We start from the raw sequence: 14469 nt of genomic DNA, 5'->3' as shown, positions 1-14469 counted from the left end.
ATAGCCTCTTCGATAAACACCATGTTGTTACCCTTCTTCTGCAGGTCCTGAATGATAAGGCCTACACTTTTGTAAAATTCAGAAATCTTTATTATCAATATTTATTTTAATCATGTATTTATTGTGACTTCTCATTCTCATAAGAGGACAGATGGTACAAAGAGGGGCCATAGTAACAAAGCACACCTGCACTAATGTATTCTTGTTTTTTTTTCTTCTTCTGTGTTGCACAATCTCTGTGTGGGAAAGACAAATACAGTGAAGGAGAGGGCTGTCTGGAATCTTTAATCATTTACTCGAATAAAGAACACATTCAGTGTGTACAACAGTAAATTATATAAAGGCATACTGTAAACAATAAATCAATAGGTGAAAAGAGGAAGAAACAGGCTGCAAACTGATAAATTATGAAGTCAAAGACTGGCATCTAATAAAAACCACTGCAGCAGAGGCATGTTTACTGAGGAGCCAACGCCCTCTAGTGGTTTTATTGCAGTATGTAAACCTCACAGTCAGATCACCATAATTTAGAACAGTCTATACTGTACTTACAATGTATACAAGATATATTTACAATTTATGTATTTAAAGTATTAAGTATGTATTCAAGTAAAAACAGGTCACTATGTAATGAGATGCTCAGCAACTAAATCATTTTTGCAAAAGAAAAGTTATTTTTCTCTAGAGTAAATTTATATTTGTTAGAAACATTTATTATTATTATTTGATAATAATAATTATTAAAATTATTATTAATTTTACCCTCATTACCGGCATTGTCTATACATCTATTTCATTCATTGTTGTTGCTCTGTTTCTCTCTATGCCCGTCTCTTCTTTCTGCATCTACTTTCCAAGCTCGAAGCAGCTGCAGCAGATGGCTGTTCAACATAAGATCTGTTCTGTTGGAAGTTTCTGCCTGTTTAAAGCAGTTTCTACTGTCACTGTTACTTTGCTAATTGTTGCTTATAGTACTGTGCTCATGATTAATGTTAGATCTTTTTAAATGATATAATTAAGAGTAAGGTATAGACCTGCTCTTTTTGAGAAGTGTCTTGAAAAAACATTTGTTATGAATTGGCAACATACAAATAACGATTGATTGATGAATTGATTTGATTGATTTTCAAAATCATTATTCTGTATGACCAATAAATTGTATTATTATGGGTTTATTATCGCTGAGTGCTTCTCTATTGATTGGGGCACTAGTATCTATTAATGCTTTCCTGGGGAAAAAAAAAGAAGATATGATCACCAGGATAAAGACTCTTTATGTGATGTTTATGGAGCTGTTTTGTCATGTTTCATTATTGCTGTGAAGAAGTTTGTACAAATGCCTGAAAAGAAAAAAATTAAAGAACCTCTCCCTTTCATTGGCAGCTAAAGACAAAAGACAGGAGTCTATTGATACAATCCAACCTGATATATCATTAATTTAACTCAAAGATGGGGATATATGAATCACATTTAATGTTATTAGTGCAGCTAAAACCAAGGCTGTGTAAAACCTCCTTCACATCTGCAGGGAGAAACATTGAAAAGATGAGGTTTAAAAAAAAAAAGTAAAAGAAGTGAGAGTGATCAAATCAAATGGTGTTGATGAATCCAGAGATCAGAATGTTTTCCAGGATAAGCTCATAAGATGACTTGTGATTTGTAATGTGACGTGATCCCGTCTCTACTGAGGACATTTTCAGTGTAAGTGGAAATGGATGTGAGGGTGAAATTATTTTAGTTTAAGATAGTCACATTGGTTCTATATTACACAGCAATGGAGGAGTGAGCAGATGCATGGGGATTAAGAGTCTGATGTAATGTATCCATTATATAAAATCACCTTAAGTCCCCTCCTATGCAGCCTGACTTCTTTTCACTTGTTTCCTCCGAAGTTAATCTGTCTGTGGTTAATCCCTCTGCAGGAAAATGCTGACCTTGGACACAAGACGCATTCATACATGTACAGCCATTTACAACTGCACGGACAGAATTTGAATGTTTTTTTTTTCACCATAAAAGCAGGGCTGCATAGCATGCTCTGTGCAGAAAGTAAGGTTGCACCCTGCAGTCTGTAGGTGTATCTGCTACAAGACAAAAACACAAACAAACCTCTGACAGAGACATCATACTGTATGGGTGTGGGAGGAACCTGGAGGAACAAACATGGATAAGAACTGAAAGAGGATAGAAAGTTAGCTCCAGTATTTAAGACAGAGGCTTACAAGCTGAGCCATCATAACTCTGTTTTTAACATGCAGTTTTGATCAACTATAAGATACATTTCTACATGTTTAAAGCCATAGTTTTCCAAGCAAAAATTTAATTTAGATGTACATTTTGGTCGTTATCATTCTTTCTAATATTTGTTGTCATGAAAATGCAAATTCATCTTTCATTTTATGGCAAATATCACACAAATAAAATGAGAGAAATAAGATAAAAAGTGCACATGTATGAAATGCAATGTTAATAAAAAAAACTCATACATTTTCTTTCTGTTTTTGTTCATGAAATGTTTGTATATTCAGTTGTGTAAATTTTGCCAAACTTTGTGATTGAAGAAGATGAATCTGTGTCTTCCATCCGTCCATTATTTATACCGTCTATCCCAATTGGGGTTCTGGGGCTGAATCCCACCAATCATTCACATGCCATCTGTGTCTTGTTTTTCTTTATTATTTTTCATTGGATACAGTTGAGGTCACTTTAAATGTACAATATGTTACAAAGTGGAAAACAAAGATGCTTCAAACATAGCTCTATGGAAGTTAATGGAAGTGATTCAATCTTTCAAACTCCAACAATTGGAGTTGCAAGACATTTGAGGTAAGAGTTGATGAATCACAGCACCCTGTGTGTAAATACTCATCGTATGGCTTCACCTAGATTCCCTCATGGATTGTGAGTGGGAGTTCACCTTTTATTTTGCAGACTTGTCGAAAAGCTTGCACACTAAACCGCATGAGCTCATCAGTGTGCGGGGACCTCCTGTAATGGAGCCTGCAGAGGATTTAGAGAGTAACATCGGCACACAAAACACTCAGGACAGTAAAGAGGATTTATTCATCAAACACACATTACCTTTATGTGAGGATACAGTTTGGGTTTCAACAAGGCTTCTAAAGGAAAACAGTTGATTTCACAGAGATCTTTGATTATCTTTCTGTTTATATAGTTGCCTTCTTCCACTGTTTCTGTGTTGGTTCATAGAAGTGCGATGTCACTGTAGAGCTATTATAGCAGGAGAATAAACCTATTCTTATGTTTTGATGGCTGTTATGTTGTATTTTAAGATTCATGAATGAGGAGTGGGTCACTGTGTTAAATAAATATGTGTTTGTGTTACCTATATTTCACTGATTCACCAGCTTGACCTACTTGGACAAATAACATAAAAAGGATATCTGCATCTTTGTTCATAACTTTTTTCACCATAATGTATAGTAGTCAATTGCTAAAACACAAGTCCTACATATTCCCCACTCTTCATAATTGCACCCACTGCCCCAAAAAGACGACATGTTAAGCCCCTACCTCTCGGGTTGATCTAAGGCTCTGTGGGTAATCTTGTCAACAGATCAGGGAGGCAGGGACTGAGCACAAAGCAGGGCTACGGCATCAAACGCCCTAATGGGATTGGCTGCCTTCACTAGATGTGCTACGGCGATTAGCCTCCTTGGAAGCGTTCAGGGATTTAGGCCTCAAGGACCCTGCCCCGGGCAATTAGCACTACACGCTTAGGCAGAGTGACGTGAGTGTAATGCTCCGCACAGGCCAGAGCTAAACTCTGACATGGTGTGAGGCTGTAGGAAAGGGAAAGTGCTTTTTATTGATGCCTTCATTGTGGATACAATGTGTTTGTCCATACCAAGCTAAAGTTGTTGTGGGAGTACATTTAGGAACAGATTGTTTAGTGAAGGATTTGTGGGCTTAAACTTACTCCAATAGATCATGTTTCAAACAAGAGAACAAAAGTTTCATATAGAGGGGTTTGAAAGACTTGGAGCCACTTTGGAACGTCCTGATATCATTTCCCTTTTCACGTTCATCCACACGTCATACTTTTTCTTCTTCATAGGTCCCTGTCTGTCAATCCTTTAGCTGCCTGCTGAGCCTATTTGACCTAACTGACCCTGACGTCAGTAAGATGCGTTCGGACAGTCTGGCTGAAGGACAGACCGAGCTCTGTTAAACCTGCTCCTTCTACAACAAACCTTTAGAGAAAGTTAGAAAAATATATGAGGACGTTAATGCAAAGTTCACAAAAGCAACTTTTATTTTGTCAAAAGATGAGCAGTCTCATTTACTGTAGATTTGATTTAACAGTACTTTGATGGAGTGATGGAGCTGCTGTGTGTGGCTCAAAAAGGAAACCAACAACAGGAACTGCTGCCGGTGTACGCCTGAAGATCTCTCCATTTATTCATATTTCATGTAGAAACATTACAAATTAACAACAATAATCAGATATTTCATAACAAAACATGCTGATTGTAGTAAAAAAAACATCGAAAAGAATCTCTGCACACCTGAATGTGTGACAGGTGTGTGACAGGTGTGTCACAGACTGACAGAAGAAAGGGAGAAAGGCTCTGGCACACTGTCTTACTTTATGTTGTCAGTGCAAGTGAGACAATGTGTGGGAGCTGTTCTTATTGTCTATTAAATGCATAAATTGGAGCTCTAAAGACCTGTAGAAGTCTAAATGTATAATGAATACTGCAGTTGTTGTTGATAATATTGAATATTGATAAGAATCTAATTGTAGATGTATATATACAACAGTGATGAGCAGCACCTTTATCTGCCATTTTTTAGATTATTTAGAAGAGTCTGGTTTGGAATCAATCATTCACTTTTCATTTATGTAGCTACAAATCACAAAAAGAGGGATGTTCTGCTAGAATGTTTCAAAAGAATAAAGAATAAAAAGTGAACAAACTTTAATGATCAACGAAGCCTTAACTTAAGGAGGACTTAGTTAGACTTTAAACTACAGCAGAGCTGGTTCTGAGTAAATACAGAAATGAAATGTAAAAGTAAAATGAAATGGTTTTTTTTGTGTGTTTCCATGTTTAGAATTACATTTATATTGTGTGTCCTCAGAAACTTTATCTGCCGACTTTAGGCTAGAGCCTCATCATCTTCAGATTACTTTTACATTGCACAATCCCACTGATGGAGGCCTGTGGACTTTTGGCTTCTCTTTGGGTTCAGTCTAAAAGAACAGTTATACAGTATCTTGGAAATTGGACATTTTTCAGTTCCATGTGTCCAACATATCAATGCGGCTAACCAGAATAAACATGACTCATTGTTAGTTGTATACTCAATACTTTCAGTGGGGATGGATTCAAGTGTTTATACTTTCTGTTACTAAAAGATAACAACTGCCTTTCTTTCACCTCTTACATGAAAAGTTAAAAGTAAGTATTATCTAATGGAAAGTAAAAGTGAGCTTTAACTACTGTTTGACAACAGAGAGGCCAAATGTAGAGTTTGCAAATCCGCCTTGATCCTTTTTTAGGACACTAATGTAAACCAAAGACAGACACTTTGGACACTGAATTAAACAGAGGAACTCTCTACTGTGTGAATAAGTAACAGCAGATACAGTATCTCAGTATAAGTCCTCTAACACGCAAGGCCAGGAACAAAGCAAGACAGGCCCACTGACCTCCACCCTTCGACCCCGCAGGCTGACCTGTACACAGATCATCTGCTCCATCAATGCAACAACACGCTTACTGTCATAACATCAGGCTGTCTTAACACTGCTGAAAGAAAACACAATTGTTTTAGACATCTTTTCAAGTATTTTGGAAACCCACTTCTCACACCGCTGTATATGAAGTAACTAAAGAAACACATGTAGGTCATATTATCACTGAGAATCCACCAAACAGCGCAGTGCAGTGACAGTTGCTTTATTTAGCAGGCACCACACCACCTGGGATTTAACCGTCTTAGCTATAAGAAGTTTATGAGAACTTAATGCCTCCCCCTGCTCTGTCCATGTGACTGACACTGAAGTCAAGAGTCTGACAGTATTCAGGATGAAAGAGCAACATTTGCTCTCTTACTACCAAACACTTTTATTTCAAAAGAGAACATAGAGTTGGCAGATAAAATGAATGTTAAAAATGGTTAGCACTACCATCTATTAGTATCTTCTATAGCTGGAGGTGAGATTTGGTTCTGTTCCCCTCCCTCTGTTATAATTGTATACAAACAAACACCACAGACTGCACGTGAAAGGTTTAGACTTTTTGTTTCTGTGTGGACAAATAACAAGAGTTAATTCCCCTTGATGATATAAATGACTCTCACCAAGCCCAAGTATTTGAGTGTGTTTATTTTCTCATTTACTGTACATCATTCACTATTGCCCTTATTAGGCTAATTGGATTGACTGGCCAATCAGGAAGAGGCACCTCCTAAGTCAGGGGTTTAAGGAGAGGGAATTAGAAGGGTGGATCACTGGTGACCAGAGCATGCTGAATTGATTTGAGCCTTGAGAGGGTCCCCTCTAAACATCTAATCGAAAAGAAGCCAACGAAGCCAGCAAAGCTCAAGCACCTCCCTCTCAATCCCCTTCCGCTAGGAAATCGCCTTTCAGCACGATTAGTGTTGCACCCAGTTCTCTGCAGCTGCTCACAGAGAACCGTCAAAATTTCCATCCTTGAGGATCTTGAGTTTGCGGAGGAAGAAAGCATGGGTGCGGGAGCGAGCGCCGAGGACAAAAAGTCCAAGGAGTTGGAAAAACAACTCCAAGAGGATGCCGATAAGGACTCTAAAACAGTCAAGCTATTACTGCTTGGTAAGTGGACACATGAATTGTCTTGTTGCACCAAGTTTTCTTTTTTCTGACTTAACTTGCAGGTGATGCAGAGTGCTCTGATTGACAGGTTTAAACTACAGAAAGGCAATGCTTTAAAACTGTAACTTTAAATGTAATGTCTGTCTTAACTAAACCTTCAGGTGCAGGTTCAGGTCTGCGGAGAAGAATAGAAATCTGGTTGTCTGTCAACAGCAAACAGGCTTTACTGTAAAAAAGAAACAAGAGTTAAAAGAAAAAGTAAAAAAACAACAAACCAACAAAGCTTAACTTTTGAAAGATAACTACAGTTTTTTTATTTAGCCCTAAATGTCTAACTTAAGATCATGTAGTAAGACATGATTATAGATATTAACCTCTTGTGTTCATTCAGTGCACATTGCCTTTATTTTGGATGTGTGCCATCTGACATTGCTCTTACACACCTGTTGCCTGCAGGGTGAGATGTAAGACACAGCTTGATCAGAGGATTTACAGGCTGTGCAGGTGATTTTGTTTTTCAGGATAAAAGCCTGCATTAGTTTATTAGAAAGACGAGAGACCTTTTAAAGCTTTTCCACATCAGAGAAGGAATTAGAGAGGGTAAAGTAAGAGCAGCAGAAGGAGATGAGAGAGATAAGTCTGCAACAGGGGCATCTGACTTGAAGCTGAAAAATAAAACAGGAGTTAACAATGACTTAAAAAAGGTTTTAACTTATAGAATACTGAATAATAATTAACTCTATTTGAAATGATATAAAACGATATCATAAGGTATTTAATGTTATATTCTGATGCCCATCACAAGTATCAAAAAGACTTGAGCTTTTGAATTAAGTTGTGTTTTTACCATGATGGTGACATGTTCAAAGATTTGATCTCCTTCGATGAAACTTTAGGAACTTATTCTATCCAACATTTGACAAATAAACAACATTTTAAAACCTGATGTGAAAATATATTCCCATTTTTCTTGGCTGTCTTAAAATTAGGAATGACTTTTCAATTTTAGCGGAAGGACGTTGGTGCTTAAAATATACGTAGCCTTTGGTCTAAATGAATCACAGCCCAGCAGTGATACGACAATCCGATTAGCTAACTGGTTTAGTGCAGATCCACTTGGTGAGGACTTTGTTGATCCCTCACCCCTCTGATAAAGTGAAGAAAGTGTTTATTACAACTACTGTTTTAACAGCAACATTTCACAGAGGTCAAAATAGGAGTAATATGATGAGTCAATCTAAGAGGAAATGTTGAATAAAAGGAAACTTTGAATAATTATAAAAATGTATAACATCAATAAGGAGAGCATGGGCATCCATGGAAGCACTGGTTGGTCCCCTTGTTATTGGTGAAAAACAATATCTTTGTTTTACGTTTATTATAAAATCTTAATTTGTCCACTTTAGAAACTTTACATTTTGTTGTTCAATCTAAATATGTCAACTCTGCATTATATTTAGCATGTGAATAAAGGGTCCAAAACACCGGTATTAACTTCCATTAGATTCACAGAGGAGTTGCTTTTCTTTCACAAGAACTGAAACACTAAAGAGAACAACAGTGCCATCTTGTGGACTAAGATGGACATTGTACAAATGAGACACAGAGCCACATGAAGCTCTGAACCCTACAGATTTCATTTGAGCTAAAAGTGTTTGGAGCTGAACTCAGTGTTTACCTTTTAGAGGCGTACAAGCCTTAGAATAATTTCTATCAAGAAGACACCAAAGAAACAAAAATAAAGTCGTTTCAGGGAACTCCCAAAATTGTTATAACGGAGGTATGGCCCGGTGAAGTCTCTATATAATCTGTGCAACTGGCTCATAAGAACAAGAAAAAAGCATACCCTGATTATTTCCAAATGCATTTACTTCGATGGTTCAAATAATGTATAAAATGATTGCATATTTCCATTAGTTCAATTCTGTATGATACCCTTGAAGATCTCCAAATTAAGTCAGTGTGTTGGAACATCAGTTAATACTGATGTGTAAACATGAATATAGAGCTCTCCTTTAAAGCCCAGGTTTTCATGTAAAGCCTAAAAGCTGATCAGTCGTCCTAAAGCATGAGTGCATTCTTCATTATAACACATCTCGATACTGTCACATCGCCACCTTAGCTACCACATCACCAATTAACAAAACAGACGTGTTATTGACTTGCTTAATAACTGCTAGCAGGGGAAATTCAGTGGTCTCGGCCTGCAGGGCTTGATAACGCCTCATAATGTCTTTAAATGCTCAGCAGTAAGTCTGCAACGAGCTTAGTGTGGCTCCAGTGAGCGCAGGATGACCAGCTTGGTCCCTCTGTGATGACATTAATGCTTTCTAACTTGGGTTAGCTTACAGTGCCGCAGAGAGAGTCTGACATGCCTGCAAGCTTTTCTTTAGCCAACTGATGCAGTCGCAACAATTACAGGCTTTACTTACATGCACAGTATGGATAATATCAGTAAAATGTATGCAGAGCTGTTCCTTTGAAATTAAAGTAATTGACATTCAGCTTGATTGGCTAAAGATCTGTAAATCTCTGACAACACAATGGAGTTCATGTTCAAGCATGGAGGTGCTCAATGTGCAAAAAAAGGTGTTAGTAGTCTTACATAAATTGCTAATGGGTGACCAAATTGGGCAAGAGTAACAATTAGCAGGTTAAAAGAAAGCAATGATATTTGTTGTTTCTGTTTAAAGTGTTTTCTATTAGCGCATTCAGGGTTCTCTATTAAAGCCAGAACACTTCAGACAAATTAAACATGACTTCAAAGAGCAGCTGAAAATAACAAATATATGCACAGATGGAAATTTGTTCTCTCCACTACCACTGTCAACATTATCTTGTAGTATTTTTGGACTCATTGCTTTATGTAGCTGAGTTTTGTTACATCCTTTACAGATATTGTGTCTGCACTCTGTGCTTTTGGTGTATGCAAATGTTGAAATGTAAAATTTACAGCACATGCATACACTAAAAAACAGCTATTAGTTAAAGTCTTGAATTTTTTTCAAACAGCACGTTTTATAAGTATTTGACCAGGGTGTACAGGTTTTTCACAATCCAAATGTTAATGAGAGTTGTTGCCATTGTCTGATGACAAACTGTAGAAAGTCCACCTTAAAGGTTTTGCGACAAACAGCACTTCAATTTGCTTATATTTAAATTAAATGAGTCATCATTTTTTTATCTATTCAAGGCCTAAAATGTTCCTGCTTAGTGGCAATGCCTAGTCCAGGAAAAAGAGCCATTCGGGTTTTGTGGGTAATTATATTTCTTCTCTTCCAGGTGCTGGTGAATCAGGGAAAAGCACCATTGTAAAACAGATGAAGTAAGTACTCAAATAGGTTCTAACATTAGTCTACTGTGTCATTCACACTGTGTTAGTTGCAAGTAATCCCCGTGCAGTTCAGAGTCTTTTTAATCTCTTCTATCGGGCACATAGCCAGCAGGCCAGAGCTCTGTCTCTTTCACTTACACTGAAGCCTGTTACAAAAGGTCAACAGGGCAAACATCCGCTTAAATTTGATTTGTCAGCATTTGTTTTGTGCCGTTAGTCTGGCAATGAGAGCTTGTTCAGAAACACACCAAACGGGGGCGCTGTGACCACTAGCTCCCAAAAAATAAAGGTTGTTCCTACATTTTAGGAGCTTTACTTTTGAGTTATTGAAACTCGAAAATAAGCAAGTATTAGTAAAATCCTAGTACTGCTATTCTATTTTAATTAAATAAACAGCACCATCATAACCACAAGAGTGAAATATAAACCTGAAGCAGAGGGTAATATTGCAAAGTTTGACTAAATTGTTCCCTGAATCATCCCTTTCCCAACTTTTTTCACTTACAGGATTCTCCATCAAGGTGGTTACACAAAAGAGGAACAACTGGAGTTCAGAGCGATCATCTATGGCAACATCCTGCAGTCTGCTCTGGCCATCATCAGAGGCATGGAGATGCTGGCCATTGATTTTGGCTCTCCCGCATCACAGGTGTGATATAACACAAAAAATATTTTTCACCAGACATAATCAGCTTGTAGAGTACTTGTGGGGACAGAAAAGTGCATACCATTAATGCTCCAAGCTCTATAATGATGCTGACGGATGTTTGTTCTGTTTGCATGAAACCACAGGAGGATGCACAGAAGCTGCAGAACTTGTCAGACTCCATTGAAGAAGGCACGATGCCCACTGAGCTGGCTGATGTCATCAAGAAGCTGTGGAAAGACAGTGGTGTGCAGTCCGGCTTCGATAGAGCTGCTGAGTACCAACTCAACGACTCTGCTGGCTAGTGAGTCAATATCTACAAATGGAATTGATAGAGTACTGGGGGCCATTTATGAGCTATCTTAGTGTGTAAGACTGTTCTGACTTTCTCCTGTTTGCTATTGTGCTTCAGCTACCTCAATGAAATGGACAGAATCGGCAAGCCTGATTACCTCCCCACCGAGCAGGATGTGCTGCGATCTCGAGTCAAAACAACTGGTATCATCGAAGAACAGTTCTCCTGCAAGGAGTTGCACTTCAGGTAGGTCAAAACTAAAGAACCAAAGTCTAACACCAGCCGGCTGTCCTTACAGAGCTGTGTTATACAGGAGAGGCTGACTTTACTGTCGACTGTGTTTGATCATCAGGATGTTTGACGTGGGTGGCCAGAGGTCAGAGAGAAAGAAGTGGATCCATTGTTTCGAGGGTGTGACCTGCATCATCTTCTGCGGAGCTCTCAGCGCATACGACATGGTGCTGGTCGAGGATGACGAGGTGGTGAGTAAAGACTTCACTGCTTGAGGAAACACACATACAGTATCAGCCGGTAGCTCACAGCTGTTCTTCTCTTGGACCTTTTCAGAACCGCATGCACGAGTCCCTCCATCTATTCAACAGTATCTGCAACCACAGATTCTTTGCACTGACCTCAATCGTGCTTTTCCTCAACAAAAAGGATCTGTTTGAGGAGAAGATCAAGAAAGTCCACCTGAGCATCTGCTTCCCAGACTATGACGGTAAAATCAAATGATAAAATCAAATGACTAGAGTTTGTTTGTAACAAAACCAATATCAATCTGGTGATAACACAATTTAATGATGCGATTAAATGTAACTTACATCATGTTAACTGATTGTGACACACAAGAAGACATTTTTTTTTAACACAAATCTTGTCATAAATCTGCTCCTCTCCTCACCCCTAACCCCCTTTCAGGCCCCAACACGTATGACGACGCCAGCAACTACATCAAGTCGCAGTTTCTGGAGCTGAACATGAAGAAGGGTGTGAAAGAAATCTACTCCCACTTGACCTGTGCCACAGACACAAAGAACGTCGAGATTGTGTTCAACGCTGTGACAGACATCATCATAAAAGAAAACCTTAAAGATTGCGGTCTCTTCTAAGCAGCTCCAGAGTGAAAAGAGGTTCGTGGTGACACATGACGCAGAACTCCCTGGGACTATGTTGATGCAGAGTAACGGGGTCCAGATGAGGCAGCCGACAACTATCCAAAACATGAGCTCACACAAAACTAAAACCACACAAAGCTTAGACCCTCTGGGACTATGTAGGACCAGGAAGATAATAACCAGCAAAACAAACAATAATTGTACACTATTCAGTTTATAAACATCTTGAACCTAGCTAAATGTTCCCTTATAAAGCAGTAGAAAAAGAACATGATTTAAGGGGATCACAAAATGTTTGAGACTAATTTCTTTGCACTTTTCTCCACTTTACAAAACATATTTTCCAACCCCCCCACCCCCCCCCCCCCCTTAACCAAATTGTACCCTGCTACAGTATAAATCAATTATTGTTGCGATTTATAAGATTTGGAATTGCTTTTTCAAAGCTGCAAAAGTACACCATTAAGTTTGATTCAAAATGTTGTGGTGTCGGGTGATTTCAAGATGAGATGAGACTGATTTTTTTCCTTCACTTATTTTGCAGAACTTCCTTTCCTACCTTAACCCCTCACATATTGGCATTAACTGAGAGAGTACTGATAGAGCTCAGAGCATCCTCAGTTCGTTGTGTTCATGCCATCGAGTCCATGCCAAGTCCTGGTCCCAGACTGCTCCTAGCACACCAACCACCTCCAACAGTAGATCCCTGCAACACAGCGCACGCCCTGCTGGGTTCAAACAACTCTAAAGTCACCATGCTGCTGTTGTTGCCGATGTTCAGCTCACATCGACAAGATTCTTCAGTTTTTCTAAAGTACAGAATTGTCTGCTGGTTTGAAGGTTTGAAGATGATATAGTTGCTCAAGCAATCCTCGTTGCTTCTTTTTGACTGCTGTGTTGTAAGTTCTATTTACTATTAAAAACCAAGCTCTGTAAATTAAATAAAAAACATAATTCCTGGGGAAAATGATATTTTGAATAGCAACATTGCAACCTTGTTTTTCGTTTTTGAGTACAGTAGTCTCTGTGGTCTTGATATTTAAGCTGTAAAAAGTTGCTGAGCAAATATCACAGATATTCCCAGTGCTTGCAGTATATCCAGATTACAAATCAAATTGTAAATGTATCTAATATAAATAGTTTTAACTTATTCAAATCACTTAACATTTTGATGTGATGAATATATTTCAGAAGGTCAAACATGATAGAGGAACTTTGTACATAAGAGTAGATAATTAAATTTATTTTGAAAGATAATTCTTTATGGAAATATATGAGAGAGAGGGTAAAACTAGAGGGATGATGCTTTAATATGAAGAGGGAATGAAAATCAACCGACCTTGTCCTTTCTTATGAAATGTAGAGGCATGAAATAAAGATGCATTAACTTCACTTTTGTCTCTGTATTTTTTCTGCTGCAGAATCAAACTGTCAATCACTGAATAATGTATATCCAATTAGAGAAACATGGCTGCCAACACTGAAGGAGAGTCTCAGGCTGTCATCCAACAGGAACAATGATGTCATTATGTAAGTTCCTCTTTCTAGTCAGAAGGGAAATTGCAGCCTATGGAAGTTCATTTACAAAAAACTCGACTGAGAGAGCAAAACAAATTAGAGCGAAAATCTGCGAGACAAGATTTACTGTAAGATGTAGCAGGGATAATTTCATGAGATGTGACAGCCAGCAAGGACATCACTGAGAGCGCAGTCAGTGTGAGAACCAGATCGGCAGATTTCAGTCAGCAGTGCAGCTTCTTTTTCTCCCACGTTAGTAAAATTGCCTGTTCTTAGTTGTGGTACTTTGCACTGCAATCAAACTCAAGAATGAAGAGGTGAAGATCTGTCCAACACATGGCATCGTGTTAGAGTCCAGCTTTGTCACATCAAGCCTGTTCCCAGTGTGGTTCATGAATACATCCATCTGTCCGTCAAGATTTTAACTGTGAAAAGATGCAGTGTTACTCTTCTAAAGAGGCATGAGCATGAACTTCTGAGGCCTTTTAGCCAGAAGTGAATCTATAAAATCTGAGCCTCCTTTAACAAGTCAAGAGAACTTTTGATATTTTTTCTTAATGTCGACAGAACCAATCAAAAGATTACCCATGAAATAATAACCCTATTTGGTTTGGGTTGCGTGCTAATGACAGACAGTGGTGAAAATTTAACCACTAACATTGGTTTTGAGCTTTTCAAGGGAAGTATTTAGGAGAACATCTCTCTTTAAATGATTGAATTTATGTTGTGATAACCAGG

The 14469-nt window shown here is 38.3% G+C and overlaps 1 protein-coding gene across 1 annotated transcript; it reads left to right on the top strand.

The window, feature by feature from the left end:
* The first annotated feature begins 6481 nt into the window (after positions 1-6481).
* Positions 6482-13605, top strand: gnat2 (guanine nucleotide binding protein (G protein), alpha transducing activity polypeptide 2). The gene is made up of 9 exons (XM_020632333.3): positions 6482-6820; positions 10103-10145; positions 10662-10803; positions 10947-11104; positions 11213-11341; positions 11448-11577; positions 11663-11816; positions 12017-12228; positions 12758-13605. Exons 1-8 carry the CDS (start codon positions 6715-6717, stop codon positions 12205-12207), a joined length of 1053 nt encoding a protein of 350 aa, XP_020487989.1. The 5' UTR covers positions 6482-6714; the 3' UTR covers positions 12208-12228; positions 12758-13605.
* The last annotated feature ends 864 nt before the right edge of the window (positions 13606-14469 follow it).

This window comes from Labrus bergylta, chromosome 12 (assembly GCF_963930695.1).
Source record: "Labrus bergylta chromosome 12, fLabBer1.1, whole genome shotgun sequence".
Taxonomy (NCBI): Eukaryota; Metazoa; Chordata; class Actinopteri; order Labriformes; family Labridae; genus Labrus; species Labrus bergylta.
The sequence above is the reverse complement of the archived record's forward strand: the minus strand, read 5'-3'. Positions and strand labels throughout refer to the sequence as shown.